Source organism: Leptonychotes weddellii, chromosome 4 (genome assembly GCF_054177405.1).
Source record: "Leptonychotes weddellii isolate Sample4059 chromosome 4, ASM5417740v2, whole genome shotgun sequence".
Classification (NCBI taxonomy): domain Eukaryota; kingdom Metazoa; phylum Chordata; class Mammalia; order Carnivora; family Phocidae; genus Leptonychotes; species Leptonychotes weddellii.
In genome coordinates this window covers 95,211,208-95,229,737 of record NC_138372.1, presented here as the reverse complement: position 1 = coordinate 95,229,737, position 18,530 = coordinate 95,211,208, and the positions used below count along the sequence as shown (strand labels likewise).

Below are 18,530 nucleotides of genomic sequence, written 5' to 3'. Positions count from 1 at the left end.
AGCAACTGCCTTCGGCTCAGGTCATGATCCTGGAGTCCCTGGATCGAGTCCCGCATCGGGCTCCCTGCTTGGCGGGGAGTCTGCTTCTCCCTCTGACCCTCCCCACTCTCATGTGCTCTCTCTCATTCTCTCTGTCTCAAATAAATAAATAAAATCTTTAAAAAAAAAAAGATTTTATTTATTTTTTTGACAGAGACACAGCGAGAGAGGGAACACAAACAGGGGGAGCAGGAGAGGGAGAAGCAGGCTTCGCACTGAGCAGGGAGCCTGATGCGGGGCTTGATCCCAGGATCCCGGGATCATGACCTGAGCCAAAGGCAGACACTTAACAACTGAGCCACCCAGGCGCCCCCAGTTGTTTGTACCTTTTACATGTTTGTCTTCCCAATAACCTGTACTTTCCTTAAGGGACAGAACTGTTTTCTTTCAATTTTATATCTCTGGATTCTGGCATAGTCCCCAGCACATAAAAGCTAATAGATGTTTTTTTGAACAAATGAAAACATGGCTAAGATTTCCACAGGTGGAGACTGGGAGGATAGGAAAGTGAGCATTTCAAGTAGAGGCCATGGCCTAAACAAAGGAAGTGGATATGAAAGTACTGAGTGGTCCCTTCATCCCAGCAGAGGCTCAGAAGCTGTGCAAAGAAGAGAACCGTGCCACTGGTAAATCAGCTATTATTTATGGAGGTTTTCTTACAGCCCTGTACCCTTCTGAGTACAAAAAAGCTCTGTAGTCTAGTGAAGGGTTCCAGGTTCTGGCCTCATTCTGCTACTTACCAGCTGAGTGGCTGCATAAGTCACTTCACCTGTCTGGGACCTGTTTCCTTACCATTTGTAAAATGAGGATGAGGTATTAAATAATGATAATTACCTGAGTTGTCATCACCTGTCATTTAAAGGACACTTAGTATGTGCCAAGTTCTATATATTATCTCATATTATCTCCATAAGGTTTTATGAAGTGGATGTAACTAGTCCCCAGATATTTAAAGATAAGGAAAGCGAGGCTTAGGGTCATAACTTGCTACAGACTACAAGTCTGCTTAGTAGAGCTAGGATTCAGACCCGGTTGTCTCATTCTAAAATCCTCACTTTGAACTGCTCTGTTAAACTAACTAGATTCTAATGGCCTTTCTAGCTCAGCAGACTAGCTCAGCAGCCTAGGACTCCTCTGGGGTTTGGCTTTGGTTGCATCCTTTTTAAAGGGGGAATGATGTTGCCTTATATGGTACTTCTAGGAAATAATAAAAGCACCAGAAAATTCACAGAATTCATAACATCTTCGAGCTAGGGACTTAGGGTATTATCTAGGCAAAATAAAATCTATAGCATTAAAGCGCTTTGCAAAATAAGGGTACAAAACTGCAAGCCAATTTTAATTTTTTTTATAGTTCAAATTAATCCAGTTTTATTTTGGACACATTATAGCATAAGATTTTTACTAACATACTACATTTGCGGTTTCTATATTTTGTTATCTAGTTTATTTACTCATAAAGCATTAATGAACCTCTACTGTGTGCCAAGTTTGTGTGATGCTGAGGAGTGCCTTAGGATACAGAAACAGCATCCCTGCCCTCAAAGGACTCACAGAGTTTGGGCAAGACAAATATGCAAAGAGGTGAATAACAATATAATAGGGTAGGTATTATGCGGCAATATTTACAGCATACCTTGGGAGCCCTGGAGAAGGTAACACAAAGGGAGTGATAGTTGATGAGAAGAAGTTTTCCCAGCAGAGAAGGGGACAGTGGAGAAGTATTTTAGGTAGATAAAGACACAAAGGTGTGAAAGATCATAAAATGTTCAGAAAAAAAGTGAAAAGTTCAGGATGGCAAAATGTATAGGTGGCAGAAGAAGAGAGATGAGGCTAGACATCTTACCGGGGTAGATTGAGAACCCTTGAATGCTAATTTGAATTTTATCTCTGAGCCAATGGGGAGCCATAGGAGGTTGATAAAGCAGGGTAGTAGGTTGATCAGATTAATTTTTTTTTAGAAAGATAGATGTTAGCAGGGTGGAGATACATAGACGTGGAGAGAGGAAGACCAGTTAAAAACACCGTTGTAATGCCCTGATAAGAAATATTAAAAATCTGTTTTAAGGTAATGGTGGTCAACATAAAGGTCAGACTAGACAGGAGAGAGATTTTCGCAGCACTTTTGTTGACCAGTTCGGTTTGGGTGTTGAAAGAAAAGAGTGATTATGGATGGCATTGATATTTCTACCTTGGGTGGCAAGTGGAAGGTAATGCCAGTCACTATGTTCGGTGATGACTAAATAGGTACTAAATAAATATTTGGTCAGTGAAATTATTAATATTAGTGTGAAGAGCATCCCCAGAAGGAATAAAAAGGCCCAGCTTTGTCATTAACTTGCTGGATAGTATTAGGCAAGTAACTTAACCTCTCTGAGCCTCAGTTCCTTCATCTTTAACAGAAGTTCTTTCTTTTTTTTTTCGATTTTATTTATTTGACAGAGAGAGACACAGCAAGAGAGGGGACACAAGCAGGGGCAGAGGGAGAGGGAGAAGCAGGCTCCCCGCTGAGCAGGGAGCCTGATGCGGGACTCGATCCCAGAACCCTGGGATCATGACCTGAGCCGAAGGCAGACGCTTAACGACTGAGCCATCCAGGCGCCCTTTAACAGAAGTTCTTAAAGTGAGGTCTAGGGATCCCTTGGAGTCTCAGGGACTCAGGATCTCAGGATCACAAGGTCAAAACTATTTTCATAGTAATGATAATAAGGCTCTGTCTTTTTCATTCTCATTCTCATGAGTGTACTCTATTTTCCAGAAGCTATAAGACATTTAATATTACAGCCCACTGAATGTCAAGGCAGATAGGAGAATCCTCTGTGGTCTTTTGTTAACTCAGACATTAACGTGACTTGCAAAAATGTAAAACAGTGCCTCTCTTTTTGCTCCATTTGTTGTTATTTTGGAAAATAGTTATTTTCCATTAAAATATTTATGTTAACATGTAATGGTTATTTTGTTTTAAACATTTATTTATTTTACAGAGAGCAGGAGCGAGTATGGGGGGCGCCAAGGGAGAGGGAGAGAGAGAATCTCCAGCAGACCCCCTGCTGAGCCAGGAGCCTGATCCAGGGCTCAATGCCACGACTCTGAGATCATGACCTGAGCCGAAATCAAGAGTCAGATGCTTAACTGACTGAGCCACCCAGATGCCCCTATAATGGGTTATTTAAAAGAAATACACGTTTTTCAGTTTGTTCAGTTTTAATTTATAATACCTTAAATGTTGATAGCTATAATCTACATAAATGAAAGCTTTTTTTCCTCAATAGTTTTTAATAATGTCAGGGGACCCTAACACTGAAAAGTATGGAAACCTCTGATCAATAAAATAGGAATGATATTAATATCAGCCCTTTGTATTTTAGCTTGGTTGTTATAGGGTCAGATAAGACTCTGTACAATCACTTTAAAAGGCATGAGATGCTGAACAGATAGAAGATTGATATTATTACTGTCATTAATTGCGGTGACTTTTTTTTAAAGATGGAACAGATTAAGCGTGCAAACCGCCTTTATACTAATGACTCCATCTTCCTGAAGAAAACCCTCTACATCCCCATCCTGACAGAGCCCAGAGACCTGTTCAATGGTTTGGATTCTGAGGAAGAGAAGGATGGAGAGGAAGAGGCACAGTCAAGTAAGGATGAAGCTCGGCCACCCTCAGCTGACAGGAAGAAACAAGAGACAGGTTCAGGCCGTGCTAACGGGGAGGTCCTTCCCACACCTGGCCGGGAACCCCCAACTCCCATCCATGACCTCTCTGCCTCTGATTTCCTTAAGAAGCTTGATTCACAGATCAGCCTGTCAAAGAAGGCTGCTGCCCAGAAGCTGAAAAAGGGGGAAAGTGGGTGAGTCTTGAACGGTTCCTTTTAAGCCCCTCCAGAGACTTCTGCCTCCTTGCAACCTTACCTGACCAGACCCACAAGTAGTCAGCAGAAGCAGGGGAAAGCCTTTCGCCCAGGTGGCCCTGAAACAACAGAGCCAGTGGCTGCTGGGATGGGTAGAGCAGCAGGAAATGGTTCTCTGTTCTCACTGGGGTGAAGTAGATGAGTGGTGTTGTAGCTCTCATGATCCATGAAGGAGCATTAGGGTTAGAATTTATCGAGAGGGTAATGAGACTCCATCTCAGAGCAAGCAGCTCATGTATATTAGGAGGGGAGGACAGCTTCCCATGTACCTGTTCACTGGGCCCTTTCTCAGGTTCTTCCCCTGACCTGTCACTTTGCCCCCTTTCCTCACCTGCAGGGTACCTGGGGAGGATTCAGGCCTTCACCTGAGCTCCCCACAGATGCAGCAGCGAGCAGTCCTAGGTCCAGTGCCGCTGACCCGGACCGCTCGGACCCAGACGCTTCGGGACCAGGAGGATGAAATCTTCAAACTCTGATGTCCCCAGAACTGATTGAGAGAAGATGTTGAAGGAGCAACTTGAGGGGGAGAGGAGCCTGAGGTGAGGCTCAAGAACATGGCTTCCCAGCCCACCTCCCTCCCTCCTGCCATCTTCCCAGCCTCCTGTCGATCTAGAGTTCCTTGGCCTGGGGCAGCTTTATTGGGGATGGGGAATAGAACCCTCCTCAGTTCTTGGGCTGAATCTAGAGCTGTCTTTTAGATTCAAAAGGCTCTTTTTACATCCCGGCTGCCTTTCCCATCCCTTTTACCATTCCTTGGCCTTAGAGCAGGGAGACAAGGACTCCCCCAGCCCCCAACCTCCTCCCCATTTCCGACTATATTACCTAATTTATTTGGTGCTATATTGAAGTAATATTTGTTTGCTGTATCTTATTGTTTCCCTCTTGTAACTGAAAAATGGGATTTCTATAGTTCTGGGGCGAGGGGAATCCAGGACCAGAGAGCCAGTGACTGCCGGTTCCCCACCTTTGCCACCTTCTTAGGCAAGCATGTTACTGAGGATGGGGCAATCTGTGACCTAGCCCTTCTGCAGAGAATGGCAGACAGTGCTGGGCCTTTCCCCCAATCTCAAAGTAAAGCGTTTGGGCTCAGTTCTGACTAACCAGTTCATAACTTTTTCATAACTCTCGCTCTGAGAAAAAACAGCAAAGTAGGGACCGGAACTCTCCATGCCACCAGTTCACCCTTCTAACCTGCTCCTCTGTTCAGCCTGTGTGAGGCTAAGGGATGAAAGAAGAATTACCTTGGAGTTTGAAGAGGAGGACGGTTGGGGGAGACTTTTTGTTGTGGGAGTTTCTTTGTTACACTCCCTCCCCACCAGAGCCTGTTGATCTATGCCTTGCTCCTCACTGCATATTTATTTGCAATTTGTAGCACTGATCTGCGGTACAGTTGGTTTTTGTTTTGTTTTGTTTTAGTTTCTTAAGCAGAACTAGGCAAGGGAACCCCAGTGATACTTGAAACTATGCCTCAGTCTCCCGTATGGAAATGGTGAGAGGTGAGATAAGTGGTGTTTCTGTATCTCTTGCCTCTGTGACGGTCGTAAGGTGTAAGAAGCTGGAGAGATTAAACATTGAGCCCTGTGCATGTTAAGTAGTTTTATTTCCCCTGTGAGAATCTCCCCTGCCCTAGCCCCTTCTTCTTGCGCTCTGGAACAGAGCCTCTGGTATCTGTCCATGCTCTGCCTGGAGCTGGAGGTTTAGGAGGGCCCTCCTGTCTTTAGTGTCCCCTGAAGGGTTAGTTGGGCTATGCCCTCTTGCCCTGGTTCACAATGGAGGGGGCTTCCCTGTTTCAAATGTCCCTTATGGGGGAAATAGAGATCCAAGTTTCACTTCGTCTTTTTCAGGCAGCTTTGTTTTCCTGTGCTGGGGCTGGAGTGGGAGAGAGGCCTCAACCCTCAGCTTTGCTTCTTCTCCACCAGCAGTTGGGGGGGTGGGGTGGTCTCAGAGGCAAAAGCACTCTGGGGAAAGACTGAAGCCTGAGGACTGAAGAGCATTAGTGCAGATGAGCAGGGTTAGAGAGCCCATTCGGTGTGGTTTTCTCAGTCCGCCGTGCGGCTAAGGTAGGACGTGCTGGGTCCCGGGCCGTCAGAGCTTGCCCTCGTCCAGCAGCTTCCGGAGCCCATCGCAGATCTTGCTCCGGTGCTGAGTGAAGTCGGGCCCGTAGAGGGCCGTGAGCAGGCCGGCGTCGGAGAAGTGATCGAACACGTGGCGGATGCGGCCGTGCGACTTGGGCGTGAGGTGGCGCGCCACCAGCTCCAGCAGCGTGTCCCGGCACTCGGTCAGCAGGCCAGCCAGCACGGCCGCCTCGAAGGTGAAGTCCACCTCGCCGAAGCTGAGCGCGGTCATGGCGCCCTGCCGCAGCTTTTGGCGGAAGCGGTCAGCCAGGGCCAGCTCGCCGGGGCCGAAGCAGCCGCTGCGGTGCAGCACGGCCACCTTGACGGCCACCTTGATGAGGTCCTTGAGAACGCGTTGCGCCTGCGGCCGGCTGTGCGTGTACTCCTTGGAAACGCGGTAGAGCTCGTCGAGCACCTCGCTGCTCGTCTCGTCCATGAACAGATGCGCCACCGAGCGACCTGCCATCTTACTCAGCAGCTTCTTCTCTGCTTGCAGTGCCAGACTCTTTGAGCTGAAGGACTCCATAGTTCCTGGGGAAGGGGGAGGGGGGTCTGCGGTCAGATACTGGAAGAAACGCCACAGGCTTGCGTAGAAAGAGAGAAATGGCTTTTCTCCCTTTCTCTGGTTTCTATCTCATTGTCATCTTTTTTTTTTTTTAAGATTTTATTTATTTTAATTAGAGAGAGCACAAGTAGGCAGAGCGGCAAGCAGAGGGAGAGGGAGAAGCAGGCTCCCCGCAGAGCAGGGAGCCCGATGTGGGGCTCGATCCCAGGACCCTGGGATCATGACCTGAGCTGAAGGCAGACGCTTAAGGACTGAGCCACCCAGGCGCCACTCATTGTCATCTTTCTTTGTCATCTTTTCTCCCTGGGCCCCCTCAGTCTTCTCTGCCTTGTTCCCATTTCTTTTCCTGTGGAACTGTAGGAAATCTCGACCTCTACACTTCCCAGAGGGGCATGCTAGCTTTGGTGGGGGCGTGAGGGCACACAGGCCGCTAGCCCCCAGAAGTGAAGCCTTAAAGGGGAAGTCGGCTGTTGCTGGGCTACAGGGGAAAAGATAAGGCTCACCTGGCGGCTAGTTGTCACAGCGACCACTGGGGACACTGACTATGTACCATACATCTATGAGGTGTGGCTGTTACTCTCCTTGCTTTACAGCCAAGCAAACTGAGGCTTGCTTTAAATAATTTACCCGAGGTCAAACGCAACCATCTTCCTGACTCCAAAAGTCCGTGGCAGCTCGTGTGCTATACTGCCTTGGGAAGTGGGTGAGGTAGGGGTCCCAGGAGTCCTGGTAAAAATAATAACTCACGTTTATTGAGAACATATGTGCCAAGTGCTTTATGGGAATTGTCCCAGTCTTCCCAACCCTTTGTAAGGTAGGTGTCCCCATCTTGCCATGAGAACACTGAAGCTAAGAGAAATCAAGCAACTTGGCCAAAGTCACTAGCAAATGATTAAAATGGGCCTCGAACTACAGAACCCAAAGAAACCTCCTTCCCTGGAACGCTTTCACTGAGGTTGATACGGTCTAAGGAAGCATGAGAAACAAACACCTCCGGGGGGGCAGGTAGTAGTAGAGGCCCGTGGTCTTCTGCTGGGACCGAACCGAGGACCCTCCTGGTGGCACATCACCGCCACATATCCAGGGTTCTCTCCCCGTGGTCTTTGCCCGTGGTTCTGGTTGTTTTGCTTCTTACTTCCCCCCTCCCCTGCTCTGCAGGATGTGGCTGTTACCGCAGTGAGGAGCAGCCTCGCCCTCTCCCCTGAAGGCACAGGGGAGATGGGTACCATTGCGGGGAGGGTCTTGCCCCGCTGTAGCAGTCCAGTGGGAACCTGAAACCTCGCTTTTTGCTCCTGGCCTTGGGGTTTTCTGGACCGGGCTCCACAGCCGGAAGAGGAGATTGCTCCATGCGAGCCTTCCTTCCTCCTTGGCCTTCCTGTTACCCAGCTCTTCATTGCACCCGTGATTATCTCACATCTGGTCCACTGTCCTCTCCCTCCCGTTTCAGCCTCCCTTTTTCTCTTGTCTGGGTCCTGCCCTGCAATCCTCGGGCCAAGCTCTCCCTCTGGGCCATTATGTCTACCTCCATGTCTCCTACGATGTCCTCTCATCTCTCAGTACTCTGTCACACACCTATATCACCCCCATGCCTCCACCCTGCCTCTATACTGTCCCAAACCATGTCTTTCTGAGGCTGCCTTGCCCCAGGGAAGACTGAGCTGGGCCTCTGCTGAGAGTCTCACAACATGGAAGGCTCAGGCTGACAGAGCTGGGACTCTTCTGCCACCATCACCCCTAAAGCCTCTACCCTTCTGTCGTTGACGGCCCCTCACCTGCCGCATGCGCTGGGTGCCAGTCTCGCCTTGGACGTTCCGGGAGAGCTGACAGAATGGAGAAGCTCCTAAGTGAGAGGCCCTTTGGCTTGGCCCCACCCCTCAAGCCCCGCCTACCTACTCTGTGCTCAACCTCCCGTTCATCACACTGTCCTTGAGACAGTCTGTGGCCCAAGAGCCTCCTAGAAATGCAACAAAGGTTAAAAGGAATAGCACTCTGTAGGAAATAGCCCTGGTTTTGTGAGGTTAGGGGGACGGATTGCGCATCCTCTGCTCTCAAATTGTCTGCCTCTTTATTTCCTTGATGCCCAGTTCTTGAGATCTTCTTCTTCTATTTCTGTGATACTGGGAAGGATGTGAAGTACAAATTGCTAGGGTGGGGGTCAGTGGGGAAAGTTCTGAAGATTAGGCTGGAGATGCCAGAGCTGGGCCAGAGACCAGCAGATGTGGGTGTGTTCCTGGAGTCTCCAGGGAAGGGTGGTGCTCAGGGCAGCGATACCATGAACATAGGCTTCCAGTAGTTGGCTGGGTAAGGGGTGGCATGGACTGTCCCCACCCTTAATCCTAGAGAGGAAGGTGCTGGGGACAGGGCGGCCAAACCAGATATGACCAGCAGGTGTCAGCACAGCATTGAACCACTAGAGGAAACAAGCCCGCTTGCTGTGCTTTGTCGCTGCTACAGGAATGCAGAAATGAAGATAAGTTACAGTTTCTGAAGGAGGCCAAAGTATTTACCATCAAGAATCATCCTTGGGGCGCCTGGGTGGCTCAGTCAGTTAAGCGTCTGCCTTCGGCTCAGGTCCTGATCCCAGGGTCCTGGGATGGAGCCCCAGGTCAGGCCCCCTGCTCAGCGGGAAGCCTGCTTCTCCGGCTCCCTCTGCCCCTCCCCCGCTTGTGCTCGATTTCTCTCTCTCTCAAATAAATAGATAAAATCTTAAAAAAAAAAAAAAAGAGTCAGACAGCCTTGTCAGGGAGATAAACTTAAGCATATGTAACTACTACAATGCAAGTCAAATGACGTCATTAACTTAATAGAAATTGGAAGAATAATGACAGTAAAAAGAAGTTTAGATTATTTCTGATAGGAGGGCCGAAGAGGCAGAATGAGAAGGATGGATTCAACTATTTACTAGGCAGAAATGGGGGAGAAGTGCTTCCCAGACGATGGGAATTAGCATAAGCCATACAACAGATAAAGGTAATATGGGGCATACTCAGAAAGTGCTGATTTATTCTGTATGTCTGCAGCCCAGGTTGTTTGAGAAAGAAGTGAAGAAGGAAAAAGCAGACCATGGTAGGCTTTAACAGACTTGCTCAAGTGTTCACATTTCTTCTGTGGGCAGTAGGGAGACATTTGGCATTTGGGATCAGCGGGGAGACATCAGTAGCTCAGTGGGAATGGGTTAGAGGCTTCATTAGGTTTTTCGCTGTGGGAGGGCCTGCTGGATCAGGGGTTAGCTTGCTTAAGCACAGGATGAGGCCTGATGAGAGACCTCGGGCTTTGGTGATTTTATAAGAAGTTCCAGCAGAAGGGGAAGGATTGGAACATTGGCTAGGTGGCAAAAGCTGAAGAGTAAAGTGAGGTTTGGAAGTAGGAGCCATCCTCCTTGCATGATGCCACAACAACCGTGGGTCCTGCCTCTTGGGAGACAGTGGTTGAGCCTTGGCCCCTTCCTTACTGCCATCTCTCACCACAGGGTCTAGAGCTGAGGGCCCCTGATACAGCCTAGACTGGGAGATGCTGACGACTCCTTTGAGGAGTATGATGGTAAGGGGATGAAGAGCAAAGCTACTTTCCAGGTAGCTTAAGGGGGTGGGGAGCTGGACTGAGAGAGGGACTATTTTTAGCTTGGGGTTTGAGGACATTTGTAGGCTGAGCTGAAGGAGCAGGTGGAGAGGAATGTTTCCAAAGCGCCAAGGAGAGGGAATGGCTAAGGAGCAAGGTGTGGGGGCAGATGGCAAAGAGCAGACTGGAGTTCAGGAGAGGGAAGTGAGGAGAGATCAGAGGTCATATTTGTTGAGTGCACTCTGCCCCATGTTATGTAAATACCTCATTTAACTCTCTGGTACCCTTATGAGTTAAATGTCGCCGTATCCTGTTTGTTGATTGGAAAAGGCTGAGGCTTCGAGAGATTAAATAACCTGTCCCCAAATTCAAGAGCTAGTTAAATGGCCAAGAGAGGGCCTTGCGTGATTCCCAAGTCTGTGCCTTTCCTGCTAATTACCTCACAAGACTGTGAGGCAGTGAGTTCGGCCTCATAATGAATGTGGCAGCATTCTACTCCTATATCCTCTGATCAATTCACTGATCCTACATTCTGGGGACAGTCATAGGTGGCACTACCAAAACAATAGGGACAGGAGAGTCCTTTTTAAAAGAAATGCACAATCTAATTGAAAAATAGGGGAAGTGTGAATACAGGAAGATGCAAATACAGTGATACTTGCTGAATCCAGAATTCTACTACCAATTCCTTATGCATTGACCTCCCCAGCTTCTCCTCGTGTCTGCTCCTTGTCCTCAGCAATATCTGCCCCTTGTATCGGAGCTGTGTTGCAATTCTCTCAGTTCCTCCAGTGCTCACCCTGTGTGGTTGCTGTCCCTCTCTTTCCACCTTGTCCTGTGTTCTAGACTTTCCTACTTCTTGTTTCTCTGCCTGGAACTCTTCCCACACACACCTCTTCCTACTCAGCCTTCAGTCTCAGCTGGATAGTCAAATCTGTGGAGCCATCATGAGTCCCTAAACCACATTAGACCCCTCTGATATATAGTCCTTTAGAACTGTATACCTCCCTCTTAGAGTGTGGCCCCCTTCACTGTAATTTGTGCTTTTATCAACCGCATCCCCACTAGCCTGTAAACTCCATGAGGGCGGGGATGACGCCTTAGAGCCCGCAGCGTGCCTGGCACACACTCTGCTGAATCAATATTGGCTGAAAGAATAAATTCAAAACCCACCCAAGAACTAGGAGATAAGGGGGACGTAGTAGCAACATAACAGTCACATGTAGTATTGTGCATTTAATTCACTCACGGGCAAGTGTTTCTTTTATTTTCTCTTAATCTATACCCATTTTGAATAACCTCCGACCCCACAGCATATAATCAGCAGCAAATTAAAAGAGGAAAGAGGAGCTTTTAGAAGCAAGAGCACTGATAACAATGAAAATTCACACAGATTGGGGCGCCTGGGTGGCTCAGTCGGTTAAGCGTCTGCCTTTGGCTCAGGTCATGGTCCCAGGGTCCTAGGATCGAGCCCCATGTCTGGCTCCCTGCTTGGGGAGTCTGCTTCTCTCTCTGCCCCTCCCCCCGCTCATTATCTCTCTCTCTCAAATAAATAAATAAATCTTAAAAAAAAGAAAAAAAGAAAATTCACACAGATCAAAAGAGGGGACTAGGAAAACAAAAAAGGAGACAAATGAAAACTAGCATTTGTGGCCATATATAGAAGAGGAGCGCACAGTATTAAGCATGTATATTCTAGACTTTGCTGTCCTCACTGTTTTCCTGTACAATTAAGTTCACAGCGCTTCCTCTGAGTAAGGAAACAACTGGTTGAGTGATGGCATCTTAAATGTGTGAAACATTTTTGGATTTATGGAACATTTCTCCTGCATCACTTTACTTGATAGTGTGAGGTGGGCAAGCAGGGAAAGTGACCACTCACAGATGGCAGACTCAGCCTTAGAGAGAAGTGATTTATCCAAAGTCATGCTCCACAGCTAAGTTTAGGTCTCAGTGACCCAGTCACGCTCTTCCCACTATCTAATCCACAGGAAATTAACAATACCTTTTGGAATAATCCCTATTTGAAACAGTTAAAATGAAAATGTTTTGCACTCAATTGGGTAAACTTCAGTTATCTGGGACAAAATGCAGAAGGGAACATTCCTATGCTTCTGTTTAGCTGAGGTTGCACCATGGTTAAGCTCAGTACTCTCGAATCATTTTAGGAAGAGAAAGTTCAGTGTCATTTGAAGCAGTCAAGCAAGACTTCAACCTGACATAGCTGGAAGTGGTTCACATCTTTGATGCATTTTTTTCTTCCTCCACTCACCAAATGCCAGGCATTATGACTAAGTGCTGGAAATACAAAGATAAAAGACAAGCTTCCTGTCTTTACACTGAGTGGTAAAAACCTATGGAAAATCCAAATGGAAATATCCAATAAGTGGTTGTAAAAGTGAGTTTAGAGCTTAGGAGAAAGACCCAGGTTGAATAGCTAGATTTTATGAGGAACAGCACATAAGTCATTATTTTTTTAAAGATTTTATTTATTTATTTCAGAGAAAGAGTGTGAGCAGGGAGAAGGGCAAAAGGAGAGGGAGGGAGAGAATCTTCAGCAGACTCCATGCTGAGCGCAGAGCCCATCGTGTGGTTCGATCTCACGATCCTGACATCATGACCTGAGCTGAAACCAAGAGTCTGACACTTAACTGACTGAGCCACCCAGGTGCCCCACATAAGTCATTATTGTAACGTTTGGTGTGGGTTATCTTGACCAATGAGAATGTGTAGAGCAAGAAGAGGTGACTAAGGACACGACTCTAGGGAACAGCAACATTTAAGGAGAGGTCAGAGAAGGCTGAGAAAGAGAGGTCATAGTAATAGAAGTGAAGTCATTCATTCTTTTAAATAATATATATTGGGGCACCTGGGTGGTGCAGTTGGTTAAGCATCTGACTCTTGATTTCCACTCAGGTCATGATCTCAGGGTCGTGGCATTGAGCCCCGCCTCAGGCTCTGCTCAGCACAGTCTGCTTGAGATTCTCTGCCCCCCCCACCCCTCCCGCTTGTGCTCTCACTCTCTAAAGTGAGTAAATAAATCTTTTTTTTTAAAAAAAGATTTTATTTATTTATTTGCGAGAGAGAGAATGAGAGAGAACACATGAGAGGGGGGAGGGTCAGAGGGAAAGCAGACTCCCTGCCGAGCAGGGAGCCCGATGCGGACTCGATGCTGGGACTCCAGGATCATGACCTGAGCCGAAGGCAGTCGCTTAACCAACTGAGCCACCCAGGCGCCCCGTGAGTAAATAAATCTTAAAAAAAAATTTTTAAATTAAAAAACTATATTTATTAAGCCCCTAGTTTCTGTCAAGAGAAAGTACCCAGGAGCCAAAAGAGGAGAGCATTTCAAGGAAAGAGGGGTTAAGAGGGTCAAATGCCATAAAGAGGGCAAAAGGATAAAGACTGAAGAGCTGTTCACTGAATGTGACACGGAGGTCATTAAGGGCCTTGATGGGAACAATCTCAGTGGATTAATGGGGGTAAAAAATAAGATGATTGAGAAGTGAATGAGAATAGGGAAATGCGTGAGTATAGGTGGCTCTACAGTTTAGCTGTGAAGGGAAGAAACTGAGTGATAGCTAAATACAGACAAGGATCAAGGGAAAGTTGAGAATTTTTTTTTTTTAATCACATGAAATCCTTGAGCATGTGTAGATACTGAGGGGAAAATGTCAGTAGAAAAAGGAAAGGTTAAAAATGAAGGAGAAAGGGGCGCCTGGGTGGCTCAGTCGGTTAAGCATCTGACTTTTGTTTCAGCTCAGGTCATGACCTCAGGGTCCTGAGATTGAGCCCTGAGTTGGGCTCAGGATGGGGTCTGCTTGTCCCTCTCCCTCTGCTCCTCCCCCTGCGCGTGCTCTCTCTCTCTCAAATAAGTAAATAAAAGGGGCGCCTGGGTGGCTCAGTTGGTTAAGCGACTGCCTTCGCCTCAGGTCATGATCTTGGAGTCCCGGGATCGAGTCCCACATCAGGCTCCCTGCTCAGCGAGGAGCCTGCTTCTCCCTCTAAACCTCCCCCCCTCATGTACTCTCTCTCTCATTCTCGCTCTCTCAAATAAATAAATAAATCTTTAAAAAAAAAAGAAAATAATGCTACAAAACTGTTATTATAAAAAAAAAGTAAATAAAAATCTTTTCTAAAAATGAAGGAGAAAGGATTTGAAGACATGTGGAATAAGGCCCCTAAGTAAGAGATGGGACAGATTTAGGCAACCAGTGTGTTAACAGTTAACTGCTGCTATGTGCCAGGCACTGTGCTAAGTGCAAAGTATACAGAGACAAGCAAGACAGCCTAGCTAGGCCCTGTGTGCATGGAGCTTATGGTAACGTGGGAAGGTGAAACTTGGACAGGCAATATGGGTGCCCCATCTACTGGGATGACAGAGATGTGAGGATGCAGCGAAGTACATCTGGAGAGGGCCCAAGAAGTTGGTGGAATTCTCACATTACTACTGTTTTCTCTGACGATGCATGTGGGTTCTGCTGAGATATGCAAGGAAGTAGTGAGGAGAGAAACTTGAGGAATGAGGTGGAAGTCTGAAATAGCTACTTTTAAGGATTGGGAGAGGGTGATTTTCCATGCCTGGAGATCCTGAATTTATTAAAGTCTCCAATCTGTGGGACTGTGGGATTTTCTCCACAAGACGCTGAGGAGTAGGATTTGTCCTTTGAAGGAGTTCATCCATTTCTTTCCATACCCAGTGCCACCATCCTTACCTGACTGCCTCTTTCCCCTCATCTTTGAACCCCTTATTTTCTTGCTAATAGGTTTCCTTGTCTTCTTGCTAAAATAAAGCATTTTGACAAATAACAACATTATTTGAGAACGTAAAATAACATCCTATTCCTGTCAGATTATTTTAACCTACTCACTTAAGAATTCCAGGCCTTCCATAATTTGTCTCCCTTTTCCCTTTCCTCTACTTGTAACTACTGTCTTTCTGTTAGTATGTTAGTCATACCTGGCCTTTTGCTATCCATGCTTCAGGCTCAATGCTTACCAAGTACAAACTTTTGTTTAAGCTATGTTACTCTTTGGAACATTTTCTCCTTTCTCTAACACCAAGCCAACTCCCACCAAAATTCTCCTATTCACCATGATAAAATGTATCCAACATCTTTCCCTGCAGTCATCATGAAAAACATTGTCTTTTCTTTCATTTAGGAATTATACTCAATGTAGCTCGCTCTTTCTTTCCTTTCTTTCTTTCTTTCTTTCTTTTGAGACTTGGTATTGCATTTTATTTATTTATTTTTTTTTTAAGATTTTATTTATTTGCCAGACAGAGATAGCGAGAGCAAGAACACAAGCAGGGGGAGTGAGAGAGGGAGAAGCAGGCTTCCTGTGGAGCAGGGAGCCCGATGTGGGGCTCGATCCCAGCACCCTGGGATCATGACCTGAGCCAAAGGCAGACACTTAACCGACTGAGCCACCCAGGTGCCCCAAAAGATTTTATTTTTAAGTAATCTCTAAACCCAACATGGGGCTCGAACCCACAACTGCAAGATCAAGAGTCACATGTTCTACCTAGTGAGCCAGCCAAGCACCCCAATGACCATTTTATTTTTTCTTTTTATCTTTCTTTCAAGATTTTGTTTTATTTTTATTTTTTTTAAGATTTTATTTATTTATTTGAGAGAGAGAGAATGAGAGAGAGCAAGCACATGAGAGGGGGGAGGGTCAGAGGGAGAAGCAGACTCCCTGCCGAGCAGGGAGCCCGATGCGGGACTCGATCCTGGGACTCTAGGATCATGACCTGAGCCGAAGGCAGTCGCTTAACCAACTGAGCCACCCAGGCGCCCCAAGATTTTGTTTTATTTTTAAATATTTTATTTATTTGAGAGAGTAAGGACAAGCAGGGGGAGAGGGAGAAGCGGGCTCCCCACTGAGCAGGGAGCCCGATGATGTGGGCTCCATCCCAGGACCCCAAGATCATGACCTGAGCTAAAGTCAAACACTTAACAGACTGAGCCACCCAGGCGCCCCTTTCTGTGTTTGTTTCTATGAGTTAGTGGAATAGCTACTTCTCTTAAACTTAAAGGGATTGTCTTATGTATGGTCATCACTTGTGTAGACTGTGTGCCTGGTGACTTGCTGGCTGGCTGGAGTTTTGGCTGTCATGGGCTGGTGGTCTCGGGGCTCTCCTTCCTGGGACTGCCCTGGTGGGATGATAGATGGTCATGTTTTTAAAGACTGGGACCACATCCTACAGTGGATTGTACCTGAAGTAAATGCTTAATACTTACTGGATAGAACTGATATTTTAGGTGGGCCCTAAAATTTTAAATAAATTGGGGCACCGGGGTGGCTCAGTTGTTAAGCATCTGCCTTCGGCTCAGGTCATGATCCCAGGGTCCTGGGATCGAGCCCCGCATCCCGCATTGGGCTCCCTGCTCCGCGGAGAGCCTGTGTCTCCCTCTCCCACTCCCACTGCTTGTGTTCCCTCTCTCGCTGTCTCTCTCTGTCAAATAAATAAATAAAATCTTTAAAAAAAATTTTTTTAAATAAATTATACCTCAGTCTCCATTCACCAATCTATTTAATGAGCACATATTTGATTACCTAAGTCCTTTGCTAACAGCTGGGGAGATTTCTTTCGACCTCTGAGTGCCTTTATATTTTGAGGTGTCTTTCTCCCCAAAACCTCTTTACAGCCTTTAAAACACCGAATTGCCTTGGACCCAAGACCCCCTGTAATTAGCCTTGTGTAAGTATTGTTCTATTGTTTCTGATTAGTCTCACTGGTTCAACTGGCCTTCCATCTGTGTGTGTGTGTGGTCTGTTTATATTTCTTGCTTACTCGTTGTGAGACTTAGCCCAGTCAGTGATGCTACCCATCTTGATCTCAGTTCAGTAAAGACTGGCCATAAGTAGCAAACCCCTGCCCCTCCTTTCCTCCAGCCCAGAAACTAGTATGTGGGAGTAGGGGAAAGGAGGTGCCCACTCAGATAAAACTATCCAAGAATGCCAGTGTCTCCCAGGCCACCCACTATCCTGGGAATTTTGAGAACGTCTTTTGTCCTAGCCCCCACGCAGGGAAAAAATCTCAGCAGGCAATACCAAGGTGCGAGCCAAGCAGTGCTGTCTAAAGTAGTCTCATTCTTCCTCCCCGCTGCCCTTCCCAGAATCAAAGGGTCTTTATGGAGGGTGGAGATGGAGAAGGAGAAGTTTTGCTGTCTGAAGGAATGTCCAGGGCCCTCTGAAGAAAGATGGAATAGGGTGCCTGGATGGCTCAGTCGTTAAGCATCTGCCTTCGGCTCAGGTCATGATCGCAGGGTCCTGGGATCGAGCCCGCATTGAGCCCTGCATCGGGCTCCCTGCTCAGCGGGAGGCCTGCTTCTCCCTCTCCCACTCCCCCTGCTTGTGTTACTGCTCTCACTCTCTCTCTCTCTGTCAAATAAATAAATAAAATCTAAAAAAAAAAGGAAAGAAAGAAAGAAAGAGGGCGCCTGGGTGGCTCAGTTGGTTAAGCGACTGCCTTCGGCTCAGGTCATGATCCTGGAGTCCCGGGATCGAGTCCCACGTCGGGCTCCCTGCTCAGCAGGGAGTCTGCCTCTCTCTCTGACCCTCCCCCCTCTCATGCTCTCTGTCTCATTCTCTCTCTCAAATAAATAAATAAAATCTTTAAAAAAAAAAAGAAAGAAAAGAAAGAAAAAGAAAGAAAGAAAGAAAGGTGGAACAACACTAATCCTGTGTCTTGGGGCCAGTAAGGCTATGTGGGGTTGGGACAGCTGGTCACTTTCCCTCTTTGGAGTCTCCATGTTGCTCCTCTTTCTGTGTGATTCTCTGAGGCAGTTTGTCCCAATCTCCACGTCTCTCTTTTGGCTTGAGCCCCACTCACCTGTCCTCTTCCATCAACCAACAGCCTGACTGCCAGCCACCCTGGCTTCCTGGCTCCCTAGTTCTTGGCCTAGTGGCCCATGCCCATCCTGCTCTGACAGAGGTGGGAGGGGAGGAGATGACGGGGACAAGAAAAACCTCCTGGTGACATCTTCCTTTCCTATCCCAGGCCTCAAGCCCTCAAGTGCATGCTAGGCCTCCCTTATTGGGGTCATGATGAACATGGGGTGGAGGCACGTGGGGAGAAATAAGGAGGTTGAGGTAAAAACAGTAGAGAGGAGGGACAGAGGGTTGGGGCAGAGTAGAGGTTGAAGGGGGAGACTCTGGAAGCGGAAGCAGGATAGCCAAAGCCCCTGGGGAGAACGGAGGGAGGGAGAGTCGCGCGGCTCTGACAGCCCAGCCCAACCGAGGTCCCCGGGTTTCCCGTCTGTCTCTCCTTCCAGCTTCTCTTCCTTCCTCTCGTGTGAGATTTCTCCCCAGGACCTCTCCATTTTAAAGCATGTG

General features: G+C 47.3%; 2 protein-coding genes across 2 annotated transcripts in view; one reads left to right on the top strand and one right to left on the bottom strand.

Moving 5' to 3' along the window:
• The window catches only part of LYSMD1 (LysM domain containing 1), a 7,791-nt gene extending 2,258 nt beyond the window's left edge, over positions 1–5,533 (top strand). Inside the window, exons 3-4 of the mRNA XM_081815940.1 lie at positions 3,526–3,890; positions 4,288–5,533. Coding sequence (XP_081672066.1) covers positions 3,526–3,890; positions 4,288–4,426 — 504 coding nt within the window. The 3' untranslated portion in view covers positions 4,427–5,533. The remainder of the gene's footprint in view (positions 1–3,525; positions 3,891–4,287) is intronic.
• Positions 5,532–8,495, bottom strand: TNFAIP8L2 (TNF alpha induced protein 8 like 2). Its single transcript, XM_006728353.3, has 2 exons — positions 8,402–8,495; positions 5,532–6,595 (listed from the first exon to the last, which is right to left on the bottom strand). Exon 2 carries the CDS (start codon positions 6,588–6,590, stop codon positions 6,036–6,038), a length of 555 nt encoding a protein of 184 aa, XP_006728416.1. The 5' UTR covers positions 6,591–6,595; positions 8,402–8,495; the 3' UTR covers positions 5,532–6,035.
• Between the last annotated feature and the right edge of the window lie 10,035 nt (positions 8,496–18,530).